The sequence below is a fragment of the Alligator sinensis genome, unplaced genomic scaffold (assembly GCF_000455745.1).
Source record: "Alligator sinensis unplaced genomic scaffold, ASM45574v1 scaffold1420_1, whole genome shotgun sequence".
In the NCBI taxonomy this organism is placed as follows: Eukaryota; Metazoa; Chordata; order Crocodylia; family Alligatoridae; genus Alligator; species Alligator sinensis.
The window spans coordinates 78816-92956 of NW_005842613.1; the positions used below are offsets into that span (position 1 = coordinate 78816).

General features: G+C 56.0%; 1 protein-coding gene across 2 annotated transcripts in view; it reads right to left on the reverse strand.

Annotated features, from left to right (window-relative positions):
• Positions 1 to 1368: 1368 nt before the first annotated feature.
• LOC102378485 (ras GTPase-activating protein 4) overlaps positions 1369 to 14141 on the reverse strand; it is a 46623-nt gene continuing 33850 nt past the window's right edge. The window contains exons 8-22 of one of the 2 annotated variants that reach the window (XM_006033225.2): positions 13655 to 13746; positions 13097 to 13214; positions 12161 to 12314; positions 11721 to 11785; positions 10852 to 10964; positions 9579 to 9771; positions 8524 to 8661; positions 7804 to 7948; positions 7195 to 7364; positions 6396 to 6533; positions 5897 to 6032; positions 5306 to 5426; positions 4399 to 4457; positions 4084 to 4245; positions 1369 to 3248 (exon numbers count right to left, since the gene is read on the reverse strand). In XM_006033225.2, the coding sequence (XP_006033287.1) occupies positions 3127 to 3248; positions 4084 to 4245; positions 4399 to 4457; positions 5306 to 5426; positions 5897 to 6032; positions 6396 to 6533; positions 7195 to 7364; positions 7804 to 7948; positions 8524 to 8661; positions 9579 to 9771; positions 10852 to 10964; positions 11721 to 11785; positions 12161 to 12314; positions 13097 to 13214; positions 13655 to 13746 (1926 nt within the window). In that variant the 3' untranslated portion in view covers positions 1369 to 3126. The remainder of the gene's footprint in view (positions 3249 to 4083; positions 4246 to 4398; positions 4458 to 5305; positions 5427 to 5896; positions 6033 to 6395; positions 6534 to 7194; positions 7365 to 7803; positions 7949 to 8523; positions 8662 to 9578; positions 9772 to 10851; positions 10965 to 11720; positions 11786 to 12160; positions 12315 to 13096; positions 13215 to 13654; positions 13747 to 14141) is intronic. The other variant, XM_006033226.2, reaches the window with a different exon arrangement.

The window sequence follows — 14141 nt, forward strand, 5'->3', positions numbered from 1 at the left end:
CGCGCGAGTGACTGCAGTGCCCCGAGGCCCCGCCCCCCGCGCGGGAGATGCTGGACGAGCCGCCTCCAGGGTGGAGGAGCACTGCCCCGCCCCCCGCGTCCTGCTCCGAGCGGCTGCGGCCCCTGCGGTCCCTGCAGCCCTGGTCTGCTGAGCCTGAAGTTGGTTGCTTATTCCCCGTTTCTTATTCCCGGTTGCCACTTCCTTTTTCAAAGCTAATCTAGACCCAATAAAAGCTTGTTATTAATGAATTACACATCCTACACAGAGAGAATTGCATTAGCTATGCAGATGTACTAATTAATATGTAAAATAATACCCTGCATCCAGTACAGAGCCCTAAGTGCAGCTCAGATTAGGATGGGATTCGGGGCAAAATACTTCGTGGGCCACCCCACACTTCCTCTCCGTGCCACTGCGGGGCTGTCCCAAAGAGCCGGCGGGGACCACGGTCCTGCCCGGCCCAAAGCAGGGTTTGGCTGTGCCAGGCTGCCAGCTGAGCTCCCCCCATCCCCACTGTACTAAGTCTAATGGCTCGAATAAGGAACTGGCTTTGGGGCTGTAATTATGGCTAGAAGTGCTGTTTGGGCCACCCCATGACACACCCCTGTGCCACCTGGGGACTCTGCTGGACACGTGTGACCGGTCTTACCCTGTCCAGAGCGCAGGTTGTTCGTGCCACGCTGCTAACTAGCAGCCCCCCCGCAAATGCCGAGTGTCAGAGCTGATCTGAGCAGGGTGTGGGGCCTGGGGCAAAGCCGCAAAGTGGGGCCCCTGCCCCTGCTCTGATTGCCCCGGACCCGATAAAGCTGCCCCCACTGTGGTTGGGGGAGGGGAGGGGGGAGCAAGCAGCTGGATGCGGAGATTGCCCTGCCAGGATGTCAACTCACAGGGGAAAAAAGCCCTGTTGTATTAGATTTTTAGTACTGGCCCAGGCCAGGCTCAGCTTCAGGGCTGAAGCCAGAGCTGAGCCACCACCCGCTACAGGCCTGGGTGGCTTGAGGGGTGTGGGAGACACTGCAGCCTACCCTGCCTCTTTACCACCTTCCCCAACCCGCTCCCCGCCAGCAGTTGAGGAACTGCTTACCTTCATCTTTGGCTCAAATTATTGATTCAAAGTCATCTTGGATTGAAGTAAATACAGTAATGTAGGCCACGTCTGGGAGGAGATAACTCAGGACAGATGAAAATGGAAGTGCATCAGAGACCAAAGTACTACACTTTGGTCAGCCATGGGAAGGAAGTAGTAGAAAGGGTTACAGGAACCCCGCTCTCCAGCCCCCTGTGCTAAGCCCGTCCCCATCAGCCCCAGAGGCTTTGCCTGAGGGTGCAGCAGGCAGGCAGTGAGGATGCAGATGCTGGGCGTCATGATACAAGATGCCTTTATTGTACATTCCCATACAGAGCACCTGCGCCGCGTTGTGCTGTTGTGCAGTGGTGGGGAGGGCGGCGCCACGGACACCCCATCACAGGCCTTCACTTCCAGAGGCTGCAGTCACCCAAGTAAGGAACACACCAGCCATGGCCTGGCAGGCTCTGGCCACAGCCCATGGCACGCAGCACAGATGGACTTCCCTCTGCCAGGTGGCTGCCCTGTGCCAGTGGCATTGGTTGTATCACCTGCTGGCACTCTGGCTGTGTGCACAAGGCAGCACTGCTTCCATGTAAGCCAGCAGGCAGCCAGCATGGGGAGGAACTGCAGGCTCTGTGCAGCAGCATGGCAGCACAGGGCAAACAGCAGCTTGGCTTGGCTGCTGGCCTGAGAGCATGACACAGGCAGCAGTTTGTAGTGGCCCTGCTACATGGTCTGGGCACTTGTGCAATGGCTGCCTGAGGGACAAGTGGTGCTTGGCATATCCCAGGATCCCCAGGAGCCTCTTTTCATTGCCAGCACGGGCACAAAACACCAGAACCTGCCGTCAGTGACTTGGATGCAGGGCGGGCCCACCTGTCACTAGAGAACTCCCATGGCCCTAATATCCTTCTCCTCAACGACAGATGGGGAAACTAAGGCAGAGAGGCCTGACTCTAGGTGTTCCAAGATCCGCCCCCCTCCACTCCCAAGTGCTCCTAAAAGCCCCAAAGCGCCTTACCCAGGATGGATGATGCTGGGAGCAGACCTCTAGAGGCTTGACTGAAGAGCCTCTTGCCCCCCAGCCTCTCTAATCTGCAGAGCTCTCACTTTGTGGCCAGCAGGATTCCTTCCCTCCCAACCCTCCTGCCCTGCACCCGCAGGCAAGAGACAGCATCTGAAGTGCTCAGCTCCAGGCCTATTAAGCCTTTCCCATGCTATGTGACATGCTGCTGGTGCCACAGAGGGCCAGGCCTCTCAGGGATGCAAGTTATAGGGTTCTGGTGGTCATCAGCATCCATAAGAGTGTGCAACCTTTCTCCAGGGTCTCAGCAAAGGATCTCCAGACACCTGAACAGAAGAGGGCGTGAGCATGTGGATGAAGGTGCCAGCCCCACTTCAGAGATGGTGGATAGAGGCAGAGAAGGGTCATATGATTTGCCAAAGGTCACACAGTGGGTCCAAGGCAGAGGAGCAAAGGGAACCCAAGTTTCCCGATCCTCAAGCCATGCCTCATCAGCCAGTCCTGCTTTTCTACTGCTGTTTTGGCCTGTGCATGATTTCTGGTTTTGCTGCTACATTGAGATTGGCTGGGTCCATTTGACCATGGAGATTCAGTGCACAAGGGAAGTGGCTCACATACAGGGATGCAATGTGGCACCAGATGGGATTTGGGCACATGCATGGGTGTTGGTTGACAGATGAAAACCAGAGACACCATAATGCCAGCCTGGTGGAGGGGAGATGAGGGCAATTCCATGCTCCCAACTGAGTGAACCAGCACACACTGATCCCACACTCGACTGACATACATCGCTAACAAGGGCACGAGAGGGAGGGGGAACAGATTCCATTCAGTAATGGAGACACTGAGCTAGCCGAGTCCATTACATGACTTTCTGAGTGGCAGGGCAAATGTGCGAGCAAGAAGTCAGCACGAGGAGATTTCCCCCTTGCTACTTCATCTGGTGTTGGCAGCTCCCACGGACACAACCAGACCGCACTAGCGTGAGTGAGAGCACATCCCTGCCCTGGTGGACTGGCTCTCGCCCAGGCGGTCACGTCTGCAGCTCCACAAGGCAGTTCTTGTCCTTGTTGGCAATGCTCGCCTTGTGGTGGGCTTCCTCGAGGTCCTGCAGCACGTGGAAGAGCCTGGTAGGACCATCCATGTTTTCGGGGGCTGTGAAGGAGGAACAAGCAGAGGTAACACCTGCAGTTAGATTCCTCTTCCAGCAGCAGCTGCTGCCAACACACCCATCCCTGAGGAGCGGATGCCACTGCCTGGCCCAGGGCCTGGAGAGGCAGCTTTTGCTATATCAAGTCAACTATTCTCTGACTAAACTCTAAATTTTCCGTTTTTTGAGGTAAAATTGGGCTTGCAAGGAAGCAGTGTCTTTTATGAGGTATAAGTACTGCCTTTTCTGAGCAGTGCTTACATTTTTCTCAGCAAAAAAAAATCCAACACTTCACACCCATGGATTCAGCCATGCTGATGCGGGCCCCCAGGGAGCTGTAGCTCTGTTGCCTCATGTCCATTCTCTGCTGTGGGCCTGGCTACTTGGCTGGACTACATATCCCACCATACACACCAGCCACAGGCGCTCGTAATCCACCTCCCACAGCCATTCTGGGGGTGCATGGGCAGTAGGGGAACCCGGGAAGCCAGTGCAGGGCTTCTAGCTTATACCAGCGGAAGGGCCTTTGTGCCTAAACACAAGCCATGGGGACTGAACAGTGGCAGGAAAGCCTGCTAAAGGCCAACCGCCTCCTAAATCCATCTATGTTCTTCCACCAGAGCCCATTGCTGTGGCACTCGGGGATGGCCATGGACCTTCTGTAAACCATGTTCACACAGCGAGGTCACTCAGGGCCTGATCTAGTCAACAGGAATCTTGCCACTGCCTTTCACAGACTTTGGACAAGGTCTGCTATGTGCTTGCTGCACCAGTTGACCAAGATGTCCTGTCCCTAGGTCACCTGGCACTGGATGAGGCAAGCCCGGCGAGATTCCTAACCTGTTGCACATGGAAAAACCACACGTTCAGTGCTTTCTTTAGCGAGACCTGCTGTGTAGTTAGGGGAGCTGGAAGACAGGCTGGTGGGCACCAAGTGTCCTTCCCTCATGTCTGAGAGAGAAGCAAATCCACCCCAGGTAGAACAAGTACTGCCATCTGAGCCTATTGGGGGGAATGGAAGTGATCACTTCAGAAGGGGAATGGGCACTATAGACCGTGGAGGAAACACGGCTGCACAACAACTTGCACATCAAGGTGGTCCCAGGGGTGCCCTGGAAGGCTTGATAAGGCAGCACTGTCACAGCAAGGTAGTACCTTCACTTTGGCTCAGGCCGTTTTCCCTTTTCTCCAGCATCAACTCCTGGTACTTTTCCCTTTGGATAACAAGAAAGAAGAAGAACTGGGTTTCTAAGTGCAACACACACAATGGGCCAATTCCCCTTGTCAGCTTGGCCTCAGCCTTATTCAGTCCTGCAAGACACTACCAACAAAGGGAGCTGGAGGTGTCCAGCACTGTGCAGGGTGGTCTGTCTGCTCCCCTGGCTAGCTTGGGGCACGCAGTGGCTTCTCCTAAAGACTGAGGAGCCATTTCAGCCCCTTGCCCATCCTCCTTCCCGTGTTCTCCCGCTCTACTGTAGCACTCCGGTGGGGTCACAGAAAGGCAAGGCCAGCCCAGCCCAGATGTTACAGGGACAGGAGAAGGCAATTTGTGGAGGAGGAAAAGAGAGGAGCCCCATCATCAGGGACAGGTACAACCAGGCACTGCACAGCACTGCTGAGAACAGTCCTGCCTGAAGGATGGGGGGAGACTCATAGGACTCATAGGACTTTATGATTTCTGCTTTCTGGACTCACCCACCTGTTTCCCCCCAGGGCACCTCATCCATCATCACAGAGACTGGAGACTAGTCCCCACAGAGCCTGGTGTGCACCGCCTCCACCCCATGTTACCACAGCCCGTGGGACTGGTGCAGAGAGCCTTAAACGAGGCCCAGGCCAGTTCCAGCCTGAATGGGACAGGCCACTGGATAGCACAGTGCAGGCAACTCTCCTCACCTGTGGCCCCACGGCCGTGCAAGCTGCTCTGTGCTGGTCAGTCCCTGCCCACTGCTCGTGATGATCCCCAAGAATGAGTGCATGGCATGTGAGACTCACCCCACATGTACATCCTCCCAGGCACCCACTTGTACAGTCCTAGTCCCGCTGTGGGGGTGTGCCTCACCTCATCGCTTCCCTCACTCCAAGCAGGTGCCTGAAAATCAGCTGAGACTCTAGGTCTGGATCCAAGGGATCATTCCACTCCTGCAGCGTGACTCCGTGCCGGGTTTTATCACAGCCCAAACCTAGGAGGCCAGCGAGAGCCAGGAGGTTGGTGTCAGATGTGTGGCTTGCACGGACAGAAGGTAGCACTGGAGCTAGACCCACACAGCCTGCACACAGATCCTCAAGTGGCCTGGGTGTCCTAGGGAGTTAGGTTTTATATCTCTGTGCCTAGTTCACCCTCCACCTTATTCTGACTTAGAGGTGGGAGAGCCCCATAGCCTTGGTAAGGTGCAGTTTAACACACCACAAGCCCCAGTGAAAGCAACAGTGCTCTGCACCCCCTCAAGCCAAGCATTTTCCACCCCCAAGGGCAGGCCTCACAGCATCCCCATCAGCCAGGAGCTGAAGGCACAGACAGGCTGGGTGACCTACCCAAGATCCCATGGGGACTCAGTGGCAGAGCTGTGGCAGAGACCCCACGAGTCCTGCTGCTGTCCCCGCCCGACTCATTCGTCGCCCTTTGCAGAGAGCAGGCTGCAGGGCACAGTACCTGACTTGTCCTTCTGGTGGCAGCAGCTCCACTTGTCTCCTCTGAACACACCGGGGTGATAGGAGCACAGCATCTCTGAGTTGTTCACGCAGACCTTCCTCAGGGCTGAGAGCCACTGGTTCAGCTCGTTGACACACTGAAACATGGGCAAGGGGCTAGGACTGGAGCTGGGGGTGGGGTGTCGAGCTGTGCAATGCCAGCCCTGCACAGCTTAGAGCCCAGGGCTCCCACACATTGTCGTTGCACCCAGCCCAGCACGCCTGCTGCCTCTAGCTGTGGCCCTTGCCTGAGGCAGCACCTCCACACTGCAGCACCTCCTGCTGCCCAGATATTCCCAGGCTGTCCCTGGTTCCTCAGAACCACGGGCATGATGCATCGCTTCAGCTCCCAGGCTCGCACACTCCAGTCTGGTCCAACTGCCCAAGCTCCTCTTTCTCCACTACCCATGGGCACACCCCCTACCCACTCCACAAAGGCACCTGCCTGGTGGCAGTCCCACCTTGCACTGCAGATAGGCCGTCTCCGACTGCCCCGTCTCGTCCATATAGATGATCTGCATCACGTGGGAGTTGCCAAAGCTTTTCTCCTCCACCTTCTCAGCCGCCCGGATGTTGGACAAGGTGATGAAGGAGCTTTTCTGAATGGCAGCCCAACGCAGGGGGCAGAAGCATTAGAGGGGAAGACAGGCGTGACCTACCAGATCCAGATGGCCGTGGGTTCCTTCCACTGCAAGGACCACTGGGCATGGGCTGTGAAGCAGCTCCATTGCCTTTAGACCTCCAAGTGATGAGTTAGCTAGTCCCGCCTCTGAGGCTTCACATGCATACTGCCCATCCCCCTTTACCTCCCATGTACGCTCCCTCAGTGCTAGGGACAGTTCAAACCCATTTCACAGATGGGTGAGTGAAGCCTAAGCCCTGCTTCCAGCTGCACCCCTCCCCACTCCAGGCTGCCAAATCCTTGCACTTGCCCTGCCAGGTCTCACAGGGGCAAATATGCCCCCTCCAACCCTGTCCTGTGTGTCCTCAGGGGCTCAGTGCCCTCTCAAGAGGCCCATGGGATGCTGGAGTGGAGGCAGCATAGAGGTGGGGGCTGGTGCTGAGGGCTTCAGCAGGAAAATTTCTCTCTCTGTACAGTTCAGGCAACACCCAGCACCAGGCCAAGAACTGCACTTCCCCAGTACAGACCAGAAGAGACTGATCCAGAGGCTGGCTGCCAAGGATGGGTCGGTCCCTGACACCATATGCCCATCCAGTCCCAGGTCACAGCAGAGCATGACCTCCTACCCCTGCCCTCACCTTGGAGCTGGGTGTCTTGGCAAAACTGAGGGCTTCACTCGTGAGGGAGAAGTACAGTTTCTTGAAGGACGACGACATAAGTGGCCCTTTGCCTTTGGTCTTGTGGATGAACAGTGGTCCTTCCTTCACAATGAGGGTCTGCAGGGTCAGTGCCTTCTGCAGGTCCAGCTCTGCAAATGACAGACCCCAGGGCTGATGCTCCCAGAGCCACGAAACTTTTGTGGGAATGACAGCTGGCAGCCTTGGCGCCCCTGGGCCTCAGAGTAGTGATGGGCATGGAGCCGTCACTCCCTTCTTGCAAACAGGGACACAGGGCAGGTGACCCAGAAAATCAGAGGCGGCCCCATGGACTGGGATGAGGACGGAGGTCTCCTCCTTCCTAGCTTAAGGCCCTCTCCACTGGCTGCACTGCCCTTCTTATGAGGCACGGGGAGATCCATCTGTGTGCCATCTACCCAACTATCACCATATAGACTAAACAGGGTGACCAAGTTCCAGCCAGGGAACACTCACTTCAGGACAGGGGACCACCAGCAATGGCAAATGCCCCTGAGCCAGCCAGACCCAGTGTGGGTCCCTGGACAATCTGGCTTCAGGAGCCTTGTTCACCTTCCTTCTCCTCAATGTCCACGAGCTTGATGATGAATTCCTTCATGTGGGCGACACCCTGCTGGATGGTGGGCTGCAGAGGGGCCATCCATGCCTCCTTGGTGCGGCTCGCTGCAGTGTCCATGTTCCCAATGGTCTGGATTGCCTGGCCCCAAATGAAAAGGCAGGGCTCATGGCATGCCCAGAAAGCAGCCAAGGTGCCTCGCAGCCATCAAAGAGGCCCGTACACTTTGGACAAGACTAGAGCAGGACCACGCCACTTGGCACTGCAGGACTCCCCAGGAGACCAGACCCCCAGCAGCATTCCTCACGGCAGAGAAAGGGGCTCTTTATGGAGCTGGAAGGACACAGGCAAAGCAGTTCTCTGCCTGTGTGACTGACTCAACTGGTTCAAGATTCCCCCCCCCCTCCTCCCCACAGAAATCTCACCCAACCATGGCATCTGTAGGAGGGGGTCCTTCAATTGCTGGGGGACCCCAAATCTATCCACTGCCCAGGAGTCAGTGCCCAGTAGTCACTGCCCCATCCCGATCCATGAAGGCATCCTTCAGCTTGCCTAAAAGAACACGCAGCCCTGGGGCATGCTCACAAGGACCCCAATGGTCCCTGAGGCACAAGACCCACCTCTCCCACACACACACACACACACACACACACACACACACACACACACACACACACACACACACACATATGCTGACAGCGCATCCCAGGGCTCACCTTAGCCAAAAGCAGCAGGGTGCGACTGGTACGGGCATCTGCGTGCTTCTCCCGCAGGTGAAAGAGCTTGGGGGACATGACGGCCGGGGAGAAGAAGCGGAGGCTGAGAAAGCTGGTAACGGCGATGAACTTCACGTTCTGTGGGGAAATCACTCATCAACACTGATGTGCAATGATAGGTGCATGTCCGTGCACACACACACACGCACATGCACTGGCATAGGGCTCCACTGCTGTTACCATCTGTGCAAGGCAGACCAGAATGGGACCCTCCAGAGCTATCAAGGCCTTGAGACATCTCAAAATGCTGCAGAAACCATCCAGTGTATCCGCCCAGCCCTACAATGCAACCAGCTCTGGGGTGGGGGAAGGTGTCAGCTGTTTACTGGGACTCGGGAGAATCCTTCCTCCTGTATAAGCTGCAGGGGGAATTCAGGGAAGGCAGGATGTCATTCCAGGGGCCAGAAGGAAGTGGGCACTGAGGTTCATGCCCCTCTCCTTCAAAAAGCCCCTCAGATCCTTCACAATCATGAGCCGCTAGGATTGGAGGTGGCTCCCACAGCAAAGACGACCTGCTTTCACTGTGCTGTGGACAGCTCTCAATTGTCATTCTGCAGAGCTGCCACGGGGTGTCGCAGGAGCTGCATCTCACACTCCCCATGCCCCAGGTCTTCTCTGCAGGCCTGGCTCATGGGTTGGACCCCATCTCCATAACAGAATTTCCCTTGGGGAAAGGCAAGGGCATGGTACATATAGGAGCCCCTAGCCATGGTGCATCTGGGGAAACAGCGTGGCTGGGAAGCCCAGCCCAGAGAAAGGGATGAGAACAGAAAACAACTGGACTACAGCTTCTGTAGGGCACCACAAACAGGTCTCTGCATCTGAACCGTTTGGGTTTTCAGGTGTCCTCCAGTTTAGAGTCTCTCCCACAGGGTGCCCCAAGGAGTTATGGTCCCTCTGGCAGTGCGGCAGCCTTCTCCCGGGCCCTGTAGTGCCTGCTCCCCTGCACTGCCCCACACGAGACAGACCAGGCCCAGAAGCACCGGTCTACTGACCTTGTGCTTGTTCTCGGGGAAACGCTCTCCCACTCGTGTGAAGAGCTGCCGGAAGGTGGCACGGATGTTGGCGGGACACATCTTCACTGACTTGGCAATGGCGGCAAGGAGCTCACCCAAATAAGACTGCAAGTGCTGGGCACTCTGCTGGATCACCTCGCTCTCCGTCTGGATCCGGTGCAGCCCTGAGCACCTGCCAGCGGCCAGACAAACACACTCAGGCAAGACCCACTGTGGGCCCAAATGCTCTCAACTGCTGCTCAGCTGGAGGACAGTAATAGCATCCCACATGCTTCAGGGCTGACTGGTGACAGGCTGGGTCAGGAACGATTTTCTTCTGTCCTACACTGTGCTGGGTACTGCACCACTGGTGAATGCAGGGGGGCCCAAGAGCCCAGCCCTAGCTGCTGAGAGATGCAGGCCACTGAATGAGCAAGTGTGGCAGCTGCTGGGTGCACCCACTTCTAAGTCATCACGTGACCCCACAGTGATTTGTCTGCATTCAGAGGCACAGACACCATATCTCCACTGCACAATGCAGCACAGGGTAGGGACACCTCTGACCGAGCCAGCTTGAGCACTGGAAGCAGTAGCAGCCTGGACACCACACCATAATAATTTACTCTTCTTCCCAGCAAGGTTAATTAACACCAGGCTAATACAGCTCTCCAGCCTCAGGTGCCTGAGCCTGCCCCACAGAAGCTCATGCCTGTGCCTTATAGGGTGACATACACAGAGATAAGAGTGGGAGCTCCACCTTCCCAGCCATGGATCCAGAGCTCTGAACTTGCCTGAATGCCAGCCCTCTGGTGCTACTGGGCCAACATCCTCCAGAGGTCCACGGTACAGACAGACAGGGACCTGCTGGCTGGTATTTATGCAACTATGCTACTGCTCTAGGTAGCAGAGTGTGGCTGCGTGCGAGATCCAGTGCCAGGGATGAGTGGGGACCTCTGACATTAGCAGAGTGGTGCCAAATGACCACTCTGGGTCCCCAGACTCTGGCCTTTCAAGATCATGGGCCAGATCTTATTTGCACCAGATTTATACCACTGTTATTCCTCCTTTACAGCCATGTGAGAAGAGGATCAGGCCCCTGGCAGGTGGCAAGGAGGTAGGCCCAGTGCCTGGGACCAGGGCACAGGCTGGGCTGGCAGTTGGCATATTGGCGTCTCAGCCCTTGGGGCTGAGCCCCTGCCCCTTCTCCCTCTTTTCTCTGCTTTGACCCCAAACAGGGACGCATGCTGGGTGTGACACTTGGCTCAACCCTTACCCAACATCTTTAATCTCCACCTTGCTGGGGTCCAGCTCCACATACTTCTTCTCCTCAAAGACACGGTTAATTGTTGGCCCCAGGATGCTGTGCAAATACTGCATCCCTGCTACCTGCGCGAGATAGATCGTGATGTGAGCCACGTACCCACAGGCTCACCAGGTTACACACACACACTCTCTCTCTCTCTCCCTCTCTAGTATGTACTGCAGCGTCTTGTCTCCCTGTAAGACATCCCATTTGTTTTTAGCTAGCAAAACCATGAATCCCTCAGGTAAGCCCGTCTCTCTCCTCCCCTGCCATTGCCACCACAGGACATGCTTTGCCTGCTTCCTAAGGGGAAGACTGGATATTCTGCATCTCCAGCTACATTCTCTACTGCAGCCCTCCAGCCTGAGAAAGCCTTGGAGGTACCTTAAACACACCCACACCCTCCTGGATGTCACTAGACATGGGTGCAACATTGGCAGGCAGTTCCCACCTGCAGCAGCTGATTCAGGGCCCTGTTTCTTCACTGCTCATGATCAGGAGGTTCTCCCCACAGCCTGGTGAGCAGGTGGGGACTGGCTGCAGTGCACAGATCTGCATCCAGTTACGGGGTTCCGCTTCAAGCCTGTCTCTGATCTATAGGCGACCATGCCCTTTGCTGGAGCAAAGGAAGGGTCCCAAGGTGGGGGTTGGGGGTGCCCTGTCAGACCTCCTAGCACTGGCCAAAGGTAAAGTGTCCTATCAGTTTAACAAATCTCCTCCATGGAGCAGACCAGGGACTGCAACTGCAGGGGAAACTCCTTGGCCCCAGGGGGCATCTCCACCCCAGGGGGCAGCGTGAGGGGTTTCACAGGCTTGGGCAGAGTGTGCGGGGCAGGCACCTTCAGGAAGGACTCCATCGACTTGGAGGCCAGGGAGTTGCTCCGGAATAATGTGTTTGGTTCACCTGCAAAAACAAAGGAGCAGGAGAGTTACCCATGAGAAGCCCCCGGAGCACAGAGCCTGGCTTCATCCACATGGAGCCTGGCACATGCCGAGCAGAGGCAGGCCAGGCAATTTTGCACATAAACTTGATGGGTGAACTAGCCTGGGAAAACAATAAGGGGCCCACAGCCTTGTCTCAGAACTCAGCTTAAATCCACCTGATGCTTTTGGGGGCTTGAAGAGACAAAGGCAGCTGACGCTCCCTCCCCTGGGCAAAATTATGGGGGAAAAAGGATTCGCAACCCCATAACTGAGGTCAAGAGGGTCCCAGACCAACAGGCTCCCCAGTGACTCCAAGGCCATAATGCGCAACAGTGCCCATGGCCTTGGGCCTTACATGTTTTGTCCAATTCTAGCTTGAAGAGAAGGTCCAGGAACTCTTTGGCCAACCCTTGGCCCAGAAAGAGCTTCACGAGGTTGATAGCCACTTCCTGCCTGCACTCGGCCGTGGTGGTCTCATCAATCAGGGTGATCAAGGGTATTTTTCCATCCTGGCAGAAGAAAAGTGTGGGCTGTGGGGAACAGAAGAGGCCAGGCCAAGCCCTTTCCCCTCAGAGAAGGGTGTCATATTCCAGAGGGGTTTTCTGGATGCTGGTGAAAGACCCCAGCTTGGAGCCCTGATGAGTGAAGGTTGCAGGGCAGATGCAGCATTAGCATCAGCAGAGTCAGTATCACAAACCCTACCAGGCCTGACAGGGTGGCTTGGAGCCCCGCACTGAGCATGCTAAATGGACAACCCTCCTTCATATGAGTGAAAGGAGTAACCCCCTCAGCAGGCACCTTTCCTCTCATAAGGCTAGTCACTGGGAGAGAGCCAGGCCTCTCCTTGGCATGTGTCCTGCCATCTTCCCCTGTGCAGCTTTGTCCATTTCCCTCTATTGGACTGTAAGCTCTCTGGAGCAGAGGCCAGCCCTCTGTGCTTGCGCAGCCCCTTGCACTGTGGGGTCCTAGTTTGCAATACCCTATAGTTATATTTAATTACAAACAGTCAATTTTAAAGGAGCCATGTCTAGGAGCAAGGGGTGGTTTTCCCTCTAGACCCATTAAATGCTCAGCCTGGTGAGATGTCAGGGACATTGCATGAAAGCTTGTGGGACAGAACCGTTTAACAGGACCGTTTGACATTACCCAGACCAGGCAGGAGACTCATAATGGTCCCTTCTATAACTGTAAATTCTTGCCCAGAAGTGGGCAGACACCTCAGGTGCTTCCCATGTTTGGCAGCCCCACAGCGCCATCCTGTATGGGGGGGGAGCGGGTGCAGCCACCTCACCTTTGGTCCCATTTTAACTTCCTGGCAGAGCAGCTGGACCAGTGGCTGGTAGTAGCTGGAAGGCAGCACTGTCTCATCCCGCAGCCTCACCTGCAGCTGCAGGGAGCCCAGGTTGCCTCTGAAATAGATGGAGCAGAGAACCACAGTGAAAGGATGCCCTGCATGTCACAGCCCAGTAGTGGGCCAGTTCCCTGCACTCAGGAATGCTATTGACTGCTGCTCCCTTACAGCATTGCTAACAAGGGTGAAGAAACAGGCATGGGGGGAGAGCGCTCCCTCCTCACTCGTGTGTACTGCTCCATGCTTCTTGGGGCCCCTGGCACAGCAGGACCAGGGCAGATGCAGAGGAGAGAGGGCCCCTTACTGAGATGCCCATGCTACTCCTGGCAGCATGGAGTGTCAGGGAGGTGCGGGGCCAGTACTGATGCAGAGGGGAGTGCACCCCTATTGATGCACCGGCGCCACCACCATGCAGCATCAGGGGCAGCACCCGTGAGCAGAACATCAGCGTTACCTCAGCCTGCCCAGGAGAGGACAGGATAAATGACAGAGACTCACTCATCCACTCTTGGCTTGGATTTATCTGGCCTCAGCCTGAACCAGCCCTCCTCCTGCTGGATGGTCTGCAGGCCCTGGATATTAAACACCACCTAGGAAAGAAGGCAAGAGAAAGTGAGATGTGCCCCTCCTGTCTCCCTGCTCACAGCAAGCCGGTGTTCATGCAATTCAGGCATTGGTGGTGGTAATGGTCTTGCTGACTAAGTCTCATGTTCTTCTGACTAATCGCTCATGTTATAACAATCCCTCAAGGCCATGGCTGAGATTGGGGCCCAGTCCTTGGCAATGCACGTGCCCATGGGGTACATTCCTCCCGAAGTTGCTGAGATAAACCCCTTGGTATTGAGCTCATGCTAAGCTCCAGGCTGCAGCAGCTAAACTGCTTCTGATCCCTGAGTCAGCTGGGGTCTGCTCCACTACATGGCAGTCACAGCAGTGACTGCCTATTCACCAATGGAGAGAGAGCCCCCTGCTGAGGACTACACAG